Below are 15255 nucleotides of genomic sequence, written 5' to 3'. Positions count from 1 at the left end.
ACCCCTGGCTCAATCAACACAACCCCCGCATTGACTGGAAACAAAGATCCATATCAGCCTGGAGCGCTGAGTGTCATAAGTCTTGTCTTGTGTCTGCCTGTTCTGTTGTCTCTGTTCCTGTGTTGCAGGAGGAAGCAGTGGATTTATCAAACGTGCCCGTGGAGTACCGTGACCTGAGGGAAGTGTTCAGTAAGTAAAGGGCTGCTTCTCTTCCTCCGCACCGTCCCTACGACTATGCTATAGATTTACTGTCAGGTAAGTCTCCGCCTAAAGGCAAGATTTATTCACTCTCGGTTCCGGAGAGGGAGGCTATGGAGAAATATATTTCTGATTCTCTAGCATCCGGGTTCATCCAACCTTCCTCATCTCCAGCGGGGGCGGGGTTCTTTTTTGTGGGGAAGAAGGATGGATCGCTGCGACCTTGTATTGATTACCGGGGGCTGAACAACATCACGGTAAAGAATACTTATCCTTTGCCGTTGATGTCTTCAGCCTTCGAGAGGTTGCAGGGAGCATCCATCTTCACAAAACTGGACTTACGTAATGCTTATCATTTGGTCCGTATCAGGAAGGGGGATGAATGGAAGACTGCCTTCAACACCCCTAGGGGGCACTTTGAATACTTGGTCATGCCTTTCGGTTTGTCCAACAGTCCCGCAGTCTTCCAAGCGCTCGTCAATGACGTGCTGCGAGACATGATCGATCAGTTTATTTATGTTTACCTGGATGACATTCTGATCTTTTCCTCGTCTCTCCAGGAACACGTGCAGCACGTCCGACGGGTACTCCAAAGGTTGCTAGAGAATGGGCTTTTTGTCAAGGCGGAGAAATGCGCTTTTCATGCACAGTCGGTCCCTTTCTTAGGACACATCGTGTCAGCTGAGGGTATGCGTATGGATCCTGACAAAGTTAAGGCTGTGGTAGAGTGGCCAAACCCAGATTCCCGTAAGGCCCTACAGAGGTTTCTGGGGTTCGCCAATTTCTACCGGCGTTTTATTCGCAACTTTAGCCAACTAGCCGCACCTCTGACTGCCTTGACCTCCCCCAGAACTGCGTTCAGGTGGTCGGAAGCAGCCGAGACTGCTTTTTCCAACCTCAAGAGCCGCTTTGTTTCGGCTCCCATTTTAATCGCCCCTGATTCCTCACGTCAGTTTGTGGTGGAGGTCGACGCGTCAGAGGTGGGGGTAGGCGCAGTTCTTTCTCAACGCTCACCTTCAGACAACAAGATGCATCCATGCGCGTTTTTATCTCATCGTTTATCACCTGCTGAACAAAATTACGACATTGGCAAAAGGGAGTTGTTGGCGGTCAAGCTAGCCTTGGAAGAATGGCGTCATTGGTTAGAGGGGTCCGGGGAACCCTTTATCGTCTGGACGGATCATAAGAATCTGGAGTACATTAGATCCGCCAAGAGGTTGAACTCCAGGCAGGCTCGGTGGGCACTTTTTTTCGGCCGTTTTGATTTTACCCTCTCGTATCGTCCGGGTTCCAAAAACGTCAAACCCGATTCTTTATCGCGTATTTTTGATAGATCCGAACACGCACCTACTCCCGAGCGTATTTTTCCTGAGACCCTAATTATCTCTACGCTCACTTGGGAGGTCGAAGCGAGAGTCAAGAAGGCTCTAGAAGGGGTAACGCCTCCGATCCGGTGCCCATCGAACCGCTTATTTGTGCCGGAGGAACTACGTCCAGACGTTATTCGGTGGGGTCATTGTTCTAGTCTAGCCTGTCATCCAGGAGTTAGTCGCACCCTTTATTTGGTCAAACAACGATTCTGGTGGCCGCTTATGGCTCGCGATGTTCACGATTTTGTTTTGGCTTGCTCAGTTTGTGCTATTGGCAAGTCGTCCAATCGACCCCCAGATGGGTTACTCCAACCGCTGTCGGTGCCTTCGAGACCCTGGTCCCATATCGCACTAGATTTTGTTACCGCCCTCCCACCCTCCCAGGGTAACACGGTAGTTTTAACCGTGGTGGACCGATTCTCGAAGGCAGCCCACTTTGTTCCCTTGCCCAAATTACCTTCAGCCAAGGAGACAGCGGTTGTAGTCGTTAATCACGTCTTTCGGTTACATGGCCTCCCGACAGACGTGGTTTCCGACAGGGGTCCCCAATTTGTGTCCAAATTTTGGCGAGAGTTTTGTAGGTTGCTGGGGGCGACGGTCAGTCTGTCTTCTGGGTTTCACCCCCAGAGCAATGGCCAAACTGAGAGAGCCAACCAAGACCTGGAGAGAACTTTGCGATGTACGGCTGCCAGGAATCCTTCCTCCTGGAGTCAACAACTGCCTATGGTGGAGTACGCCCACAATTCGTTGCCAGTGTCTGCTACGGGCCTATCTCCTTTTGAGTGTAGTATAGGATACCAGCCACCAGTTTTTCCCAGTCTGGAATCCGAAGTCGCGGTCCCCTCTGCTCACGCCTTCGCCCAGAGGTGTCACCACACATGGACAAGAGCCCGTGAGACTCTCCTCCGTGTGCGGGCGCGCACCAAGGCCAAAGCCGATCGCCACCGGTCTAGGCCTCCCGTATACGTCGTCGGTTCCAAAGTGTGGCTTTCTACTAAGAACATTCCGCTCCGTATCCAATAAATTGGCTCCTAAATTCATTGGCCCGTTTTCTGTCACCAAAATTGTTAGTCCGGTGGCAGTCCGCCTCAAACTCCCTCCAGTGTACAGGAGAATTCATCCGGTATTCCATGTGTCCAAAATCAAACCCGTTTTTTTTTCCCGTATTAATCCGCCGGCCCCGGTTCCCCCACCGCCGCGTCTCGTAGACGGGGAACCAACCTATTCGGTACGTCGCATTCTGGACTCTAGGCGGAGGGGACGCGGATTCCAGTACCTGGTGGACTGGGAGGGTTACGGTCCGGAGGAGAGAAGTTGGGTTCCGGCTCGTGACATCCTGGATCACTCTCTTATCGATGATTACAATCGACAGGTAAGGGAGTCTGGGAACGCCGTGAGGCGTTCCTAGAGGAGGGGGTACTGTCACGGTTGTTGAATGCATTGTTTTCTTCTTGTCTCGTGTCATTGTTGTTTATGTGTGAGTGGGCGTTGTCCCGCTCACGTGTCCGTCAGCGCTCCAGCTGATCATCATCATCATCAATCACTGTTCACAGCTGCGATTCATTTCCGTTCCTATATATACTCACACCATTCTCTGTTCCAGTGTCGGATTGTTTGTTGATGTCCTGTGACCTACCGTGTCTGTTTCCCCGTGGAGTTGCCGTGTCTGTGTTCGCCTTGCCTTGTCTTCCTGCCGTTGTGTTCGTCATCCTTGGGTTCACCGCACTCCAGCACCGGGATTGGGATTCACCACTATCACAGCACCAGCGCACCACAGACCATCAAGTCCCTGCCTGAGTCTGAATCGCCGCCTTCCTGTTCTTTCTGTTGTGTGTACTTTGGAGAATAAATATCACTTTGAGTATCTGCGATTGCTTCCTGTTTATTCTATCATGACACACTAAGCCATAGCGATTTCAAGTTAAGATTTATTGTTCAGCCTTTCTTGAGCATTTTATTATTTGCATGGCTGAATGATGTCTTTCTCTTTTCTGAGTGACCATGAAGAACGGAGTATTTTAAGATTGATTGATTGATTTTATTTGACCACTTAAATATAAAAATATGAAAACAGTACTCTGTGTCATATATTAAAATACATAAATAGTCAGGGATAACACAATAAAGCCCAAAGACTTATTTCCATTGTGGTCCCTATAAGGGCATGGGGAAAGGACAAGTTCAGGGTATAAGCAGGAATCTTGAAGTTAATTTAAATACCTTTTCAAGACTTTTTCAAGACCTTCTCAATATTTTTTAATACCTCACCGCCACTTCAAGCGTGGCCACAAATTAATAATACCTCAGCAGGTTATACTAATTTGTTCCCTCGTTTTACTATATTGTGGCCACGTTGTAAATTTGTAAAACGTGCTGAGGTATTATTAATTCGTGGCCACGAAACAATTCACCTGAATATTCACCAATTCACAATAAAAAGGAATAAAAAGCTGTACGAGAACAGTCTGCCTTCACAGAAGAGCTATCTTCACAGGTAAGAAAAACAGTTTAATAATCATTATTAATTCGTGGCCATGAAATAATTCACCTGAATATTCACCAATTCACAAAAATAGGTTTTAGCATTCACTAATTAATAGTATCAAACTGTTTTTGGCCACGTTGTAATTCGTTAAATCAAAATGAGGGAGGGAATTAGTTCAACGTGTCCACGATTTATTAAAATGAGATAACAAATAAGTCGTCGTGACTCGTGACAACTAATTATTTAGATCAGTGGACAGGGCGCATAGAACAAACAGAGAGAGCCCCGGCCGCGCGCGCGCGCACTCTCACCACCTTCCAACACGAGCGCTGTATTGCTCTCTCTCCCTCGCGCATATCAACACAATAGTAAAAGGTCAGAAGACCGATTGTGTTTTATAGATTAGTAGTTTGTTCATATAAAGTGTTTGATTAGCAAATACATGTTAAGGAAATGCATAATACAAATTGTATGGGTTAATGTAACGTAAACGTACTCAGCGGGTAAAACTGTTGTGATGAAACTGCGCATGCGCGGGGTAAAACTGTGGCTCTGTGGCTCTGCAGACAGATATTATTGCATTCTGTTCATGCGTTCACCAACCTTCTCTTAAAACATTTCGGTGCGTTGTAATACGCACTGGGAACGCCAGAGCGTACATTGTGCTTTTGAACTTCCGCCCGCCTGCCCGCTCTGGTGCTCTCAGAGGCAATTTACGAACACACCCACAATAGCCTAGTTTTTGATGTAGGCTACCTGTTCGTTTTTTTAATAAAAATTACTAAATTCACACACTTTTACGATGTTTTTGGGACTCAAACTGTTGGACAGCTAATTCAGAAAAAATACTTTCAAAATTTAAGACTTTATAAAGCCGTGATAAGACTTTTTAATACTTTTTAAGGGTCTTAATTTTCCCAAAATTGATTTATCACCTTTTAATACTTTTCAAGACCCCACGGATACCCTGAAGTTGCAGCAATTCACACATCAATCATTTTTCATACATTAAACAAATTCATTCATATTATACAGAAAAATGTACAATAAAAATAGACTATAATATAATAAAAACTATGATTGGCATCTAAGCCATACTTTCAAACCCTGTTTAAAACTGCCTATGCTTCGTACTGTCTTTAGTGTACCAGGTAACCGATTCCAAAGGATAGTTCCAGCATAAAGAAAAGACTGTTTGCCCAGATTAGTATTAAATCTGGGGGGTACAAAATCTGTTGAGCTACCCCTAGTGGAGTAACTGTGACCTTCACTTACTCTTTTAAAATAATTTCTAAAATATTTGGGAACATCTCCATTAACAATTTTATGTACCATACCCAGCTGCATCTGAGACACGCGATCCTCAACTTCCAACCCTCCCACTCTTTCAAAGTGGGCAGATTCCAGATGAGTTCTTATGGGAAGGTCTAAAATAAGCCTTATTAATTTATTTTGAGACGTCTGAAGCCTATGTTTCAGGTTCCCTGTGACACCATTGTACCATGATCCACACGCATAATCAAAATATGGCTGATTAAAGCTCCTGCAAGAATTAGCTTTGTTTTTTCATCCAAAAACTTTGATATTCTGGCCAAAAAACGGACTCTCTGATTTACTTTAGTAATTACCTTATGGGCCTGACCTACTCCAGATAAATTGCAATCTAACATACATCCAAGATAACTGATTGATTCCTTGGCAGTAATTACAATATCTCCAGCTAGGACCTTAAAACTGGAGGCTTTCTTTAACTTTATCTTTGTTCCAAACAATATGGATTCAGTTTTCCCTAAGTGAAGTGATAATCTGTTATCAGCCATCCACATACTAACATTTAGAAGTGCTGAGCTAAGTTTGTTTTCAATCATATTTTTATCCTTGTGCAAATCCATAAGATAATCCATAAGATCCGTGTGATCATCGAATCCATAAGATTAGGTTAACTCAATACAATATTTCAACTTTCCACATCGAGCCCAGCCCAGGCCGTTTACCTTCAGGAGTCAGATGTACAGTGACTACAGTGATTTTTTATTGGTGTCGATTTTCAGTCTCTTTTTAAAGGTCCCGTTGCAGGCGATTCCATGTTTCAAAGTTTAGTTAGTGTGTAATGTTGTTGTTAGAGTATAAATAATATCTGTAAAATTATAACGCTCAAAGTTCAATGCCAAGCGAGATATTTTATTTAACAGAAGTTGACTACAAAAAACGGCTGGATTGGACTACACCCCTCTACTACCTTCATTAGTGACATCACCAGAACCGTGTTTAGACTAAGCTCCGCCCACAGGAACACAGGCGTATTGATGGCGAAATGTCAACAGACGGTTGATGTTTATCTATAATCGGATACCACAAAAGTTTAATTCGAAGTTGTTAGTTTGCTCGGTCCATTTCACCACGGACTGTTTTTCTAACCTGGGATAATATCAAGCAGGCTTCTCTCAGCGTTTCATACTGACGAAGGGCAATTTCAACTATATTCCAGCAAGCGGTAAGTAGTGATTTAATATGGAAGTAGCGATCAACTTCACATCGTTTCTCTTAGTAGGATGAAAATAATCTTACTTAAACTGTGATTAATATACAGAAAGCGATCAAAGAACAATCCCTTTCCAATCGTCCAAGCTGTCAATCAATCACACAGCGCGAGTTTATCTGGACACTTGCCAAAACTCGTTATGAAATAAATGACGCTGTTACACTGCACAACGAAGCTCTTATTGTATTTATATGCCTCATGTTTGCATTGGTGAAATCATTAGTGAGTGCAGAAACTGCGTTGCAATGATAAGATCTTTTTTCACGCGATCAACAGGCTGTCATCTGCTCAACGCTCACTGCAATTTTTTATGTGATTGAAATAGATCTAAATACTTAAAAAACTTCTCACGATTCGTTAATCCCGATAGTTGTAATAGTAAAAACGTATAATAGTAAAAGTTTTCCAGATAGTTCCACATGTAATGCCAGATATTTTTATATGCAAGCATGTCAGCAAATCACAGCAGAGGGCGTTTACACTGAAGTCTCACAGCAGACACGCCCCTTCAAACAGAGTGTTCAAACCAGGGAATGAAATCAGGCTAGGAAATATGCCTTTTATTTCTAAATTATAACAAATTTTGATCTAAAAAACATACTAACATTATAAGGGCACCCCTGGAAACATGATAAAATAATAAAAATAATCCATGGAATGGGACCTTTAATAATAGGCTTTACGCATCTGTCAATCATCCTCGCTTGCTATTTGGGGAATGAATCCAGCGCTATGATTGGTCGAACTCTTCTTCTTTTGCTGTTGCTTGATTTGAGGACTGCGCGTGCACAGAGGCGTCACCAGGTTTTTGCGTAGTTTAGAGTAACAAATCGTACCAGCGTACTTTGAAGTCAAAATGCGTATCCGCTACGCAAAATGCGTACAGGTTGGCAGGTCTGCATTTCTAGTAATTGTGCAGTTATTCTCATACTGTATTTTCAGAAAGTTTTGGAATATGTTTCCTCTCCCCAAATTTGTCATTAATGAAACACAAAAATAAATAATTTAATGAGAAGACTTATATTGACATATTAAACTTTTGTTTATATTTCCAAACATTTGTTTGGGAAAAGCTAAACTAGTCGATGTGTTCATTTAAAAATAGCATGTTTACTAATGTAATTGCGTGTAGTAAAAAAAAAAAAAAGTGCGCATCTGTGCCATTCATTCACACAGATTCAAACGCATAACAGAGGATTCATATTTAAACTTTAAATATGTTTTAAGCCTTTTTGTGGTTTACAGACATTATTCCATATCACAATTAGAATAAATAATTTAAGAATAAGGAACTTACTATTCAAAATCCTCAGCTGGATCCTCTAAACGAAACTGAAACCAGCTCTTCTTCTGAGGTACATTTTTCCACGATTATTATAATGCTATTATTTTTCTTCACAGCATCTCAAGATGACGTGAAGTACATGAATCTGATTAAACTTGATTGTGTTTTATGGAGTTGATGTGGGCGTTGATAGATTTGCGGGGATCGCCTCAGATCATTTGCATTTCAATAGCACGCTCCCCCCGTAGGCGTTTTCACATTAACAGATAATGAACTGCCATGAGAACGACTGACATCTCTCTCTTTTCATAAAGATTACATAAACTGAGAATATTTGTTTTCGTTTTGAATTATATTATTTAAAAGTAGACACCAGATGTGCTCCAGAAAAAAAGGTCATGGATATGGAGAGGCAAAAAGCACACCATTTATTTTCTTTATTTTACAAAAGCACAAAAGTTTTGTTTGGATTGTAAGTGGACAAATACAAAAGTAGACATTTTACAGTTAATTTTTCCATATTTCTTTTATCAGTATGACCATAAATGAGTATTTTAAGTCTATTTTGCTGCTATGTGAAGAAAATCCAGCAAAACGCGCCGGCGCGATTGTCAACCCTAGAGGGTTAATGAATAATTCTGTAAATAATTTGGCTGCTTATCATTTTTGTTGTATTATTTCATCACGTCTCACCTCAGTGTCTTGAGTTGACACTTCTGATCCTGTAGTAAATCACTGAGCTCCTTCACTCCTGATTGTCCAGGATCATTTCCTCTGAGATCCAGCTCTATCAGGTGTGAAGGGTTTGATCTCAGAGCTGAAGCCAGAGCTTTATAACCTTCTTCTGTGATACTGCAGTCTAAAAGTCTAGAGAAAAAATATTTATTAACACTCCAAAGAAATACACGAAAAATGATTTAAATGAAAAACGGTCAAATGCACTTTAATTATTTTCTTTTCTTTTAATCAGAGAATCAATAAATAAATAAAAAATCACATCTGACAGAAGCATGTATTTTCCTTTCCTTTTATTTACAACAGTAATATTTTACATTTGAAAAATTTAAAATGTGAAAATAAAATAATGGTTCATTGAACTCACCTGAGTTTCTCCAGTGTGCAGTTTGTATTTTCTAATCCGTTCTGGAGTTTCTTCACTCCTGAATCCTGCAGATTATTGTTGCTGATGTCAAGCTCTTTCAGACTGGAGTTTGATCTCAGGACTGTAGCGAGAGCTGAACAGCTTTCCTCTGTTAGACCACACTTACTCAGCCTAAAATGATGAACAGAAGAGGGAGAATTTACAAACACAAAGAACTTGGTTCCAACATGTTTTTGTCACCAACTGTCTTTAAAATGCTTTAAATCTACAATAACATATGAACACAATACTCACATCAGTGTGTTGAGTTTACAGTGTTTATCCTTCAGTAGAGCAGCAATCTGATTCACTCGTGTGTCTCCTAGTTCATGTCCACTCAGATTCAGCTCTCTCAGGAGTAACGGGTTTTTATTGTGAAGAATTTTAGTTAGATATTTACAGGCTTCATCCGCAATACGACCCAAAAACCTGGAAACAGAGTAAGTACATTACAAGCCATTTCATTTGGGTATTTTCATAATCTTGTGAAAGGACCTTTAGTCTTTTCAAAATCTTATTTATAAATGTGTTTTTGACAGTTGAATTCTCTTTTGGCAAAAACGGGATTAAGATTATTGAGTGTTGTTTTAATAGCACTCACCTCAGTGTCTTGAGTTGACAGTTCTGATCCTGTAATAAATCACTGAGCTCCTTCACTCCTGATTGTCCAGGATCATTTCCTCTGAGATCCAGCTCTATCAGGTGTGAAGGGTTTGATCTCAGAGCTGAAGCCAGAGCTTTATAACCTTCTTCTGTGATACTGCAGTCTGAAAGTCTAGAGAAAAGACATTTATTATCACTCAAAAGAAATACACGAAAAATTATTTACATGAAAAACGGTCAAATGCACTTTATTTATTTTATTTTGTTTTATTCAGAGAATCAATTAAAAAAAATACAGAAACATGTATTTTCCTTTCCTTTTATTTACAACAGTAATATTTTAAAATTTGAAAAATTAAAAATGTGATTAGTAAAATAAAATAATAGTTCATTGAACTCACCTGAGTTTCTCCAGTGTGCAGTTTGTATTTCCTAATCCGTTCTGGAGTTTCTTCACTCCTGAATCCTGCAGATTATTGTTGCTGATGTCAAGCTCTTTCAGACTGGAGTTTGATCTCAGGACTGTAGCGAGAGCTGAACAGCTTTCCTCTGTTAGACCACACTTACGCAGCCTAAAATGATGAACAGAAGAGGGAGAAATTACAAACACAAAGTACCTGATTCCAACATTTAGTGATCACTGAAGATTAGTGCTTGTGAGATCTGTAGGGTTCACCCGATTTAAGATCATTTAAATGTCCAATAAAAATGTTAGAAAAGTTCAACTCACTCCAGTGTGTTGAGTTTACAGTGTTTATCCTTCAGTAGAGCAGCGATCTGATTCACTCGTGTCTCTTCTAGTTCATGTTCACTCAGATTCAGCTCTCTCAGGAGTAACAAGTTTTTACCCACAATTCCTTTCACATACTGACAGGCTTCATCCGCAATATGACCCAAAAACCTGGAAACAAAGTACATTACATGTCATTTCATTTGAGTATCTTCATAATGTTGTATTACAAATTTATTAAATGTTTAATTTATGTTTCAACATTAAAAGTTAAGACTTTGATTTTAAGTAGGGTCAGTTTATATCAAGAGAGTCCTGCCAGTCCTGTTCTCTAAATGAGTCAATGGCTGAACCTCTCACCCTCACCCTTTGTCTTTATGCATTTCCTGACCATTAAGCTCAATATACAGCTGTGCTTTTGTCTCTGTGATCATGTGAAGTTATGGGTGATACTGTCAGGCTGATTGGATCATTTGAATGATAGTGTTATGCTGATTAAGGCCTGTTTCTCTTGAGCAAGCCAGATAACCTGCCAAACTGGTTTTTCACTTGATAGAATCAAACCTCCCTAATTTTGTATGCTTTATTCAGAGTCTCCACCTCTATGTAATCCCTCCCCTTTTTGAATGTGTATAACTATCATGAATACTGAATTAGAATTTAGACTGTTGGAAGATCTGCAGCACGTACAGCGAAGTTCTCAATAAAGAAGAACTTCTGTTTGAACGCGATCCCAACGTCTCCTGGTCTCTTCTTTGAAGAATAAAAAAGTTCCCAACAATAATCTTGTGAAAGGGCCTTTAGTCTTTTCAAAATCTTATTTATAAATGTGTTTTTGACAGTTGAATTCTCTTTTGGCAAAAACGGGATTAAGACTATTGAGTGTTGTTTTAATAGCACTCACCTCAGTGTCTTGAGTTGACAGTTCTGATCCTGTAGTAAATCACTGAGCTCCTTCACTCCTGATTGTCCAGGATCATTTCCTCTGAGATCCAGCTCTATCAGGTGTGAAGGGTTTGATCTCAGAGCTGAAGCCAGAGCTTTATAACCTTCTTCTGTGATACTGCAGTCTGAAAGTCTAGAGAAAAGACATTTATTACCACTCAAAAAAATACACGAAAAATCATTTGCATGAAAAACGGTCAAATGCACTTTATTTAATTTCATTTAATTTTAATCAGAGAATCAATAAATAAAAATCACATCTGACAGAAGCATGCATTTTCCTTTCCTTTTATTTACAACAGTAACATTTTTAATTAGAAAAATTAAAAATGTGATTAGTAAAATAAAATAATGTTTCATTGAACTCACCTGAGTTTCTCCAGTGTACAGTTTGTATTTTCTAATCCGTTCTGGAGTTTCTTCACTCCTGAATCCTGCAGATTATTGTTGCTGATGTCAAGCTCTTTCAGACTGGAGTTTGATCTCAGGACTGTAGCGAGAGCTGAACAGCTTTCCTCTGTTAGACCACACTTACTCAGCCTAAAATGATGAAGAGAAGAGGGAGAATTTACAAACACAAAGTACTTGATGCCAACATTTAGTGATCACTGAAGATTAGTGCTTGTGAGATCTGTAGGGTTCACTCGATTTAAGATCATTTAAATGTCCAATAAAAATGTTAGAAAAGTTCCACTCACTCCAGTGTGTTGAGTTTACAGTGTTTATCCTGCAGTAGAGCAGTGATCTGATTCACTCGTGTCTCTCCTAGTTCATGTTCACTCAGATTCAGCTCTCTCAGGAGTAACGGGTTTTTACCCACAATTCCTTTCACATACTGACAGGCTTCATCCGCAATATGACCCAAAAACCTGGAAACAGAGTAAGTACATTACATGCCATTTCATTTGGGTATTTTCATAATCTTGTGAAAGGGCCTTTAGTCTTTTCAAAATCTTATTTATAAATGTGTGTTTGACAGTTGAATTCTCTTTTGGCAAAAACTGGATTAAGACTATTGAGTGTTGTTTTAATAGCACTCACCTCAGTGTCTTGAGTTGACAGTTCTGATCCTGTAATAAATCACTGAGCTCCTTCACTCCTGATTGTCCAGGATCATTTCCTCTGAGATCCAGCTCTATCAGGTGTGAAGGGTTTGATCTCAGAGCTGAAGCCAGAGCTTTATAACCTTCTTCTGTGATACTGCAGTCTGAAAGTCTAGAGAAAAGACATTTATTACCACTCAAAAAAATACATGAAAAATGATTTACATGAAAAACGGTCAAATGCACTTTATTTTATTTTATTTTAATCAGAGAATCAATAAAACAAATCACATCTGACAGAAGCATGTATTTTCCTTTCCTTTTATTTACAACAGTAATATTTTAAATTTGAAAAATTAAAAATGTGATTAGTAAAATAAAATAATGGTTCATTGAACTCACCTGAGTTTCTCCAGTGTACAGTTTGTATTTTCTAATCCGTTCTGGAGTTTCTTCACTCCTGAATCCTGCAGATTATTGTTGCTGATGTCAAGCTCTTTCAGACTGGAGTTTGATCTCAGGACTGTAGCGAGAGCTGAACAGCTTTCCTCTGTTAGACCACACTTACTCAGCCTAAAATGATGAACAGAAGAGGGAGAATTTACAAACACAAAGAACTTGATGCCAACATGATCACTGAAGATTAGTGCTTGTGAGTTCTGTAGGGTTCACCCGATTTAAGATCATTTAAATGTCCAATAAAAATGTTAGAAAAGTTCAACTCACATCAGTGTGTTAAGTTTACAGTGTTTATCCTGCAGTAGAGCAGCGATCTGATTCACTCGTGTGTCTCCTAGTTCATGTTCACTCAGATTCAGCTCTCTCAGGAGTAACGAGTTTTTACCCACAATTCCTCTCACATACTGACAGGCTTCATCCGCAATATGACCCAAAAACCTGGAAACAGAGTAAGTATATTACATGCCATTTCATTTGGGTATTTTCATAATCTTGTGAAAGAGCCTTTAGTCTTTTCAAAATCCTATTTATAAATGTGTTTTTGACAGTTGAATTCTCTTTTGGCAAAAACGGGATTAAGACTATTGAGTGTTGTTTTAATAGCACTCACCTCAGTGTCTTGAGTTGACACTTCTGATCCTGTAGTAAATCATCGAGCTCCTTCACTCCTGATTGTCCAGGATCATTTCCTCTGAGATCCAGCTCTATCAGGTGTGAAGGGTTTGATCTCAGAGCTGAAGCCAGAGCTTTATAACCTTCTTCACTGATACTGCAGTCTGAAAGTCTACAGAAAGGACATTTATTACCACTCAAAAAAATACATGAAAAATGATTTACATGAAAAACGGTCAAATGCACTTTATTTTATTTTATTTTAATCAGAAAATCAATAAATAAAAATCACATCTGACATATGTCACGGTTTGGGTTTTGTTTTTTGTTCCTGGTTCTTGTCATGTGATTCCGTTTGTCATGTGATCCTGCCATGTGTCGTGTCTTTGGTTAATCGTCTGATTATTGTTCACAGGTGTCCCTTGTCTGGTCGTTAGTCTTGTGTATTTAAGCCCTCATGTTTGCCCTGTGTCTTTGTCTAGTATTGTATGTTTCTGACTATTTTCTGCCATTGTTCTTGTCTCATGCCTTGCCTTTGTTTTATGTTTGTTTATGTTTTGAAAAGTAAAGTTTGCATTTGGGTCCTCACAAGCTTGCCTCCAGTGGTTTGACTACGTAACAACAGAAGCATGTATTTTCCTTTCCTTTTATTTACAACAGTAATATTTTAAATTTGAAAAACTAAAAATGTGATTAGTAAAATAAAATAATGGTTTATTGAACTCACCTGAGTTTCTCCAGTGTGCAGTTTGTATTTCCTAATCCGTTCTGGAGTTTCTTCACTCCTGAATCCTGCAGATTATTGTTGCTGATGTCAAGCTCTTTCAGACTGGAGTTTGATCTCAGGACTGTAGCGAGAGCTGAACAGCTTTCCTCTGTTAGACCACACTTACGCAGCCTAAAATGATGAACAGAAGAAGGAGAATTTACAAACACAAAATACTTGATGCCAATATTTAATGATCACTGAAGATTAGTGCTTGTGAGATCTGTAGGGTTCACCCGATTTAAGATCATTTAAATGTCCAATAAAAATGTTAGAAAAGTTCCACTCACTCCAGTGTGTTGAGTTTACAGTGTTTATCCTGCAGTAGAGCAGCGATCTGATTCACTCGTGTGTCTCCTAGTTCATGTTCACTCAGATTCAGTTCTCTTAGAAGTAACAAGTTTTTACCCACAATTCCTCTCACATACTGACAGGCTTCATCTGCAGCATGACTCAAAAACCTGGAAACAGAGCAAGTACATTACATGCCATTTCATTTGGGTATTTTCATAATCTTGTGAAAGGGCCTTTAGTCTTTTCAAAATCTAATTTATAAATGTGTTTTTGACAGTTGAATTCTCTTTTTGCAAAAACGGGATTAAGACTATTGAGTGTTGTTTTAATAGCACTCACCTCAGTGTCTTGAGTTGACAGTTCTGATCCTGTAGTAAATCACTGAGCTCCTTCACTCCTGATTGTCCAGGATCATTTCCTCTGAGATCCAGCTCTATCAGGTGTGAAGGGTTTGATCTCAGAGCTGAAGCCAGAGCTTTATAACCTTCTTCTGTGATACTGCAGTCTGAAAGTCTACAGAAAAAAAATTAAATTTCATATTAAATTTTACTTTATACAGTAGTTATGATTAATTAATTACGGGACAAAAGTCTGAAAGCGCAAATATGACAAAATCACACTAGATCTGAATACCTTACCAGATATGAGTAATTGTTTGCAGCAATGAGTAAATCACTACATTACACTACAGTATTTCACTACATTTGAAGAAGGAAGTATTTGTAACATGTTTATAAACTTTAAAAGGAATATACAGATCTACATGCTAAAATGAAAAGCTT

The 15255-nt window shown here is 39.6% G+C and overlaps 1 protein-coding gene across 1 annotated transcript in view; it reads right to left on the bottom strand.

The window, feature by feature from the left end:
* LOC311089879 (uncharacterized protein) overlaps positions 1 to 15255 on the bottom strand; it is an 832216-nt gene that overhangs the window by 103857 nt on the left and 713104 nt on the right. The window contains exons 55-70 of the mRNA XM_084124910.1: positions 14813 to 14986; positions 14470 to 14640; positions 14141 to 14311; positions 13412 to 13585; positions 13069 to 13239; positions 12745 to 12915; positions 12341 to 12514; positions 11998 to 12168; positions 11669 to 11839; positions 11259 to 11432; positions 10355 to 10525; positions 10026 to 10196; positions 9623 to 9796; positions 9277 to 9450; positions 8983 to 9153; positions 8574 to 8747 (exon numbers count right to left, since the gene is read on the bottom strand). Of these exons, the coding sequence (XP_083981036.1) occupies positions 8574 to 8747; positions 8983 to 9153; positions 9277 to 9450; positions 9623 to 9796; positions 10026 to 10196; positions 10355 to 10525; positions 11259 to 11432; positions 11669 to 11839; positions 11998 to 12168; positions 12341 to 12514; positions 12745 to 12915; positions 13069 to 13239; positions 13412 to 13585; positions 14141 to 14311; positions 14470 to 14640; positions 14813 to 14986 (2757 nt within the window). The remainder of the gene's footprint in view (positions 1 to 8573; positions 8748 to 8982; positions 9154 to 9276; positions 9451 to 9622; positions 9797 to 10025; positions 10197 to 10354; positions 10526 to 11258; positions 11433 to 11668; positions 11840 to 11997; positions 12169 to 12340; positions 12515 to 12744; positions 12916 to 13068; positions 13240 to 13411; positions 13586 to 14140; positions 14312 to 14469; positions 14641 to 14812; positions 14987 to 15255) is intronic.

The sequence above is a fragment of the Abramis brama genome (genome assembly GCF_963993115.1).
Source record: "Abramis brama genome assembly, chromosome: 9".
Classification (NCBI taxonomy): Eukaryota; Metazoa; Chordata; class Actinopteri; order Cypriniformes; family Leuciscidae; genus Abramis; species Abramis brama.
Note: the sequence above shows the minus strand (reverse complement) of the source record. Positions and strands in the feature narration are given on the sequence as shown.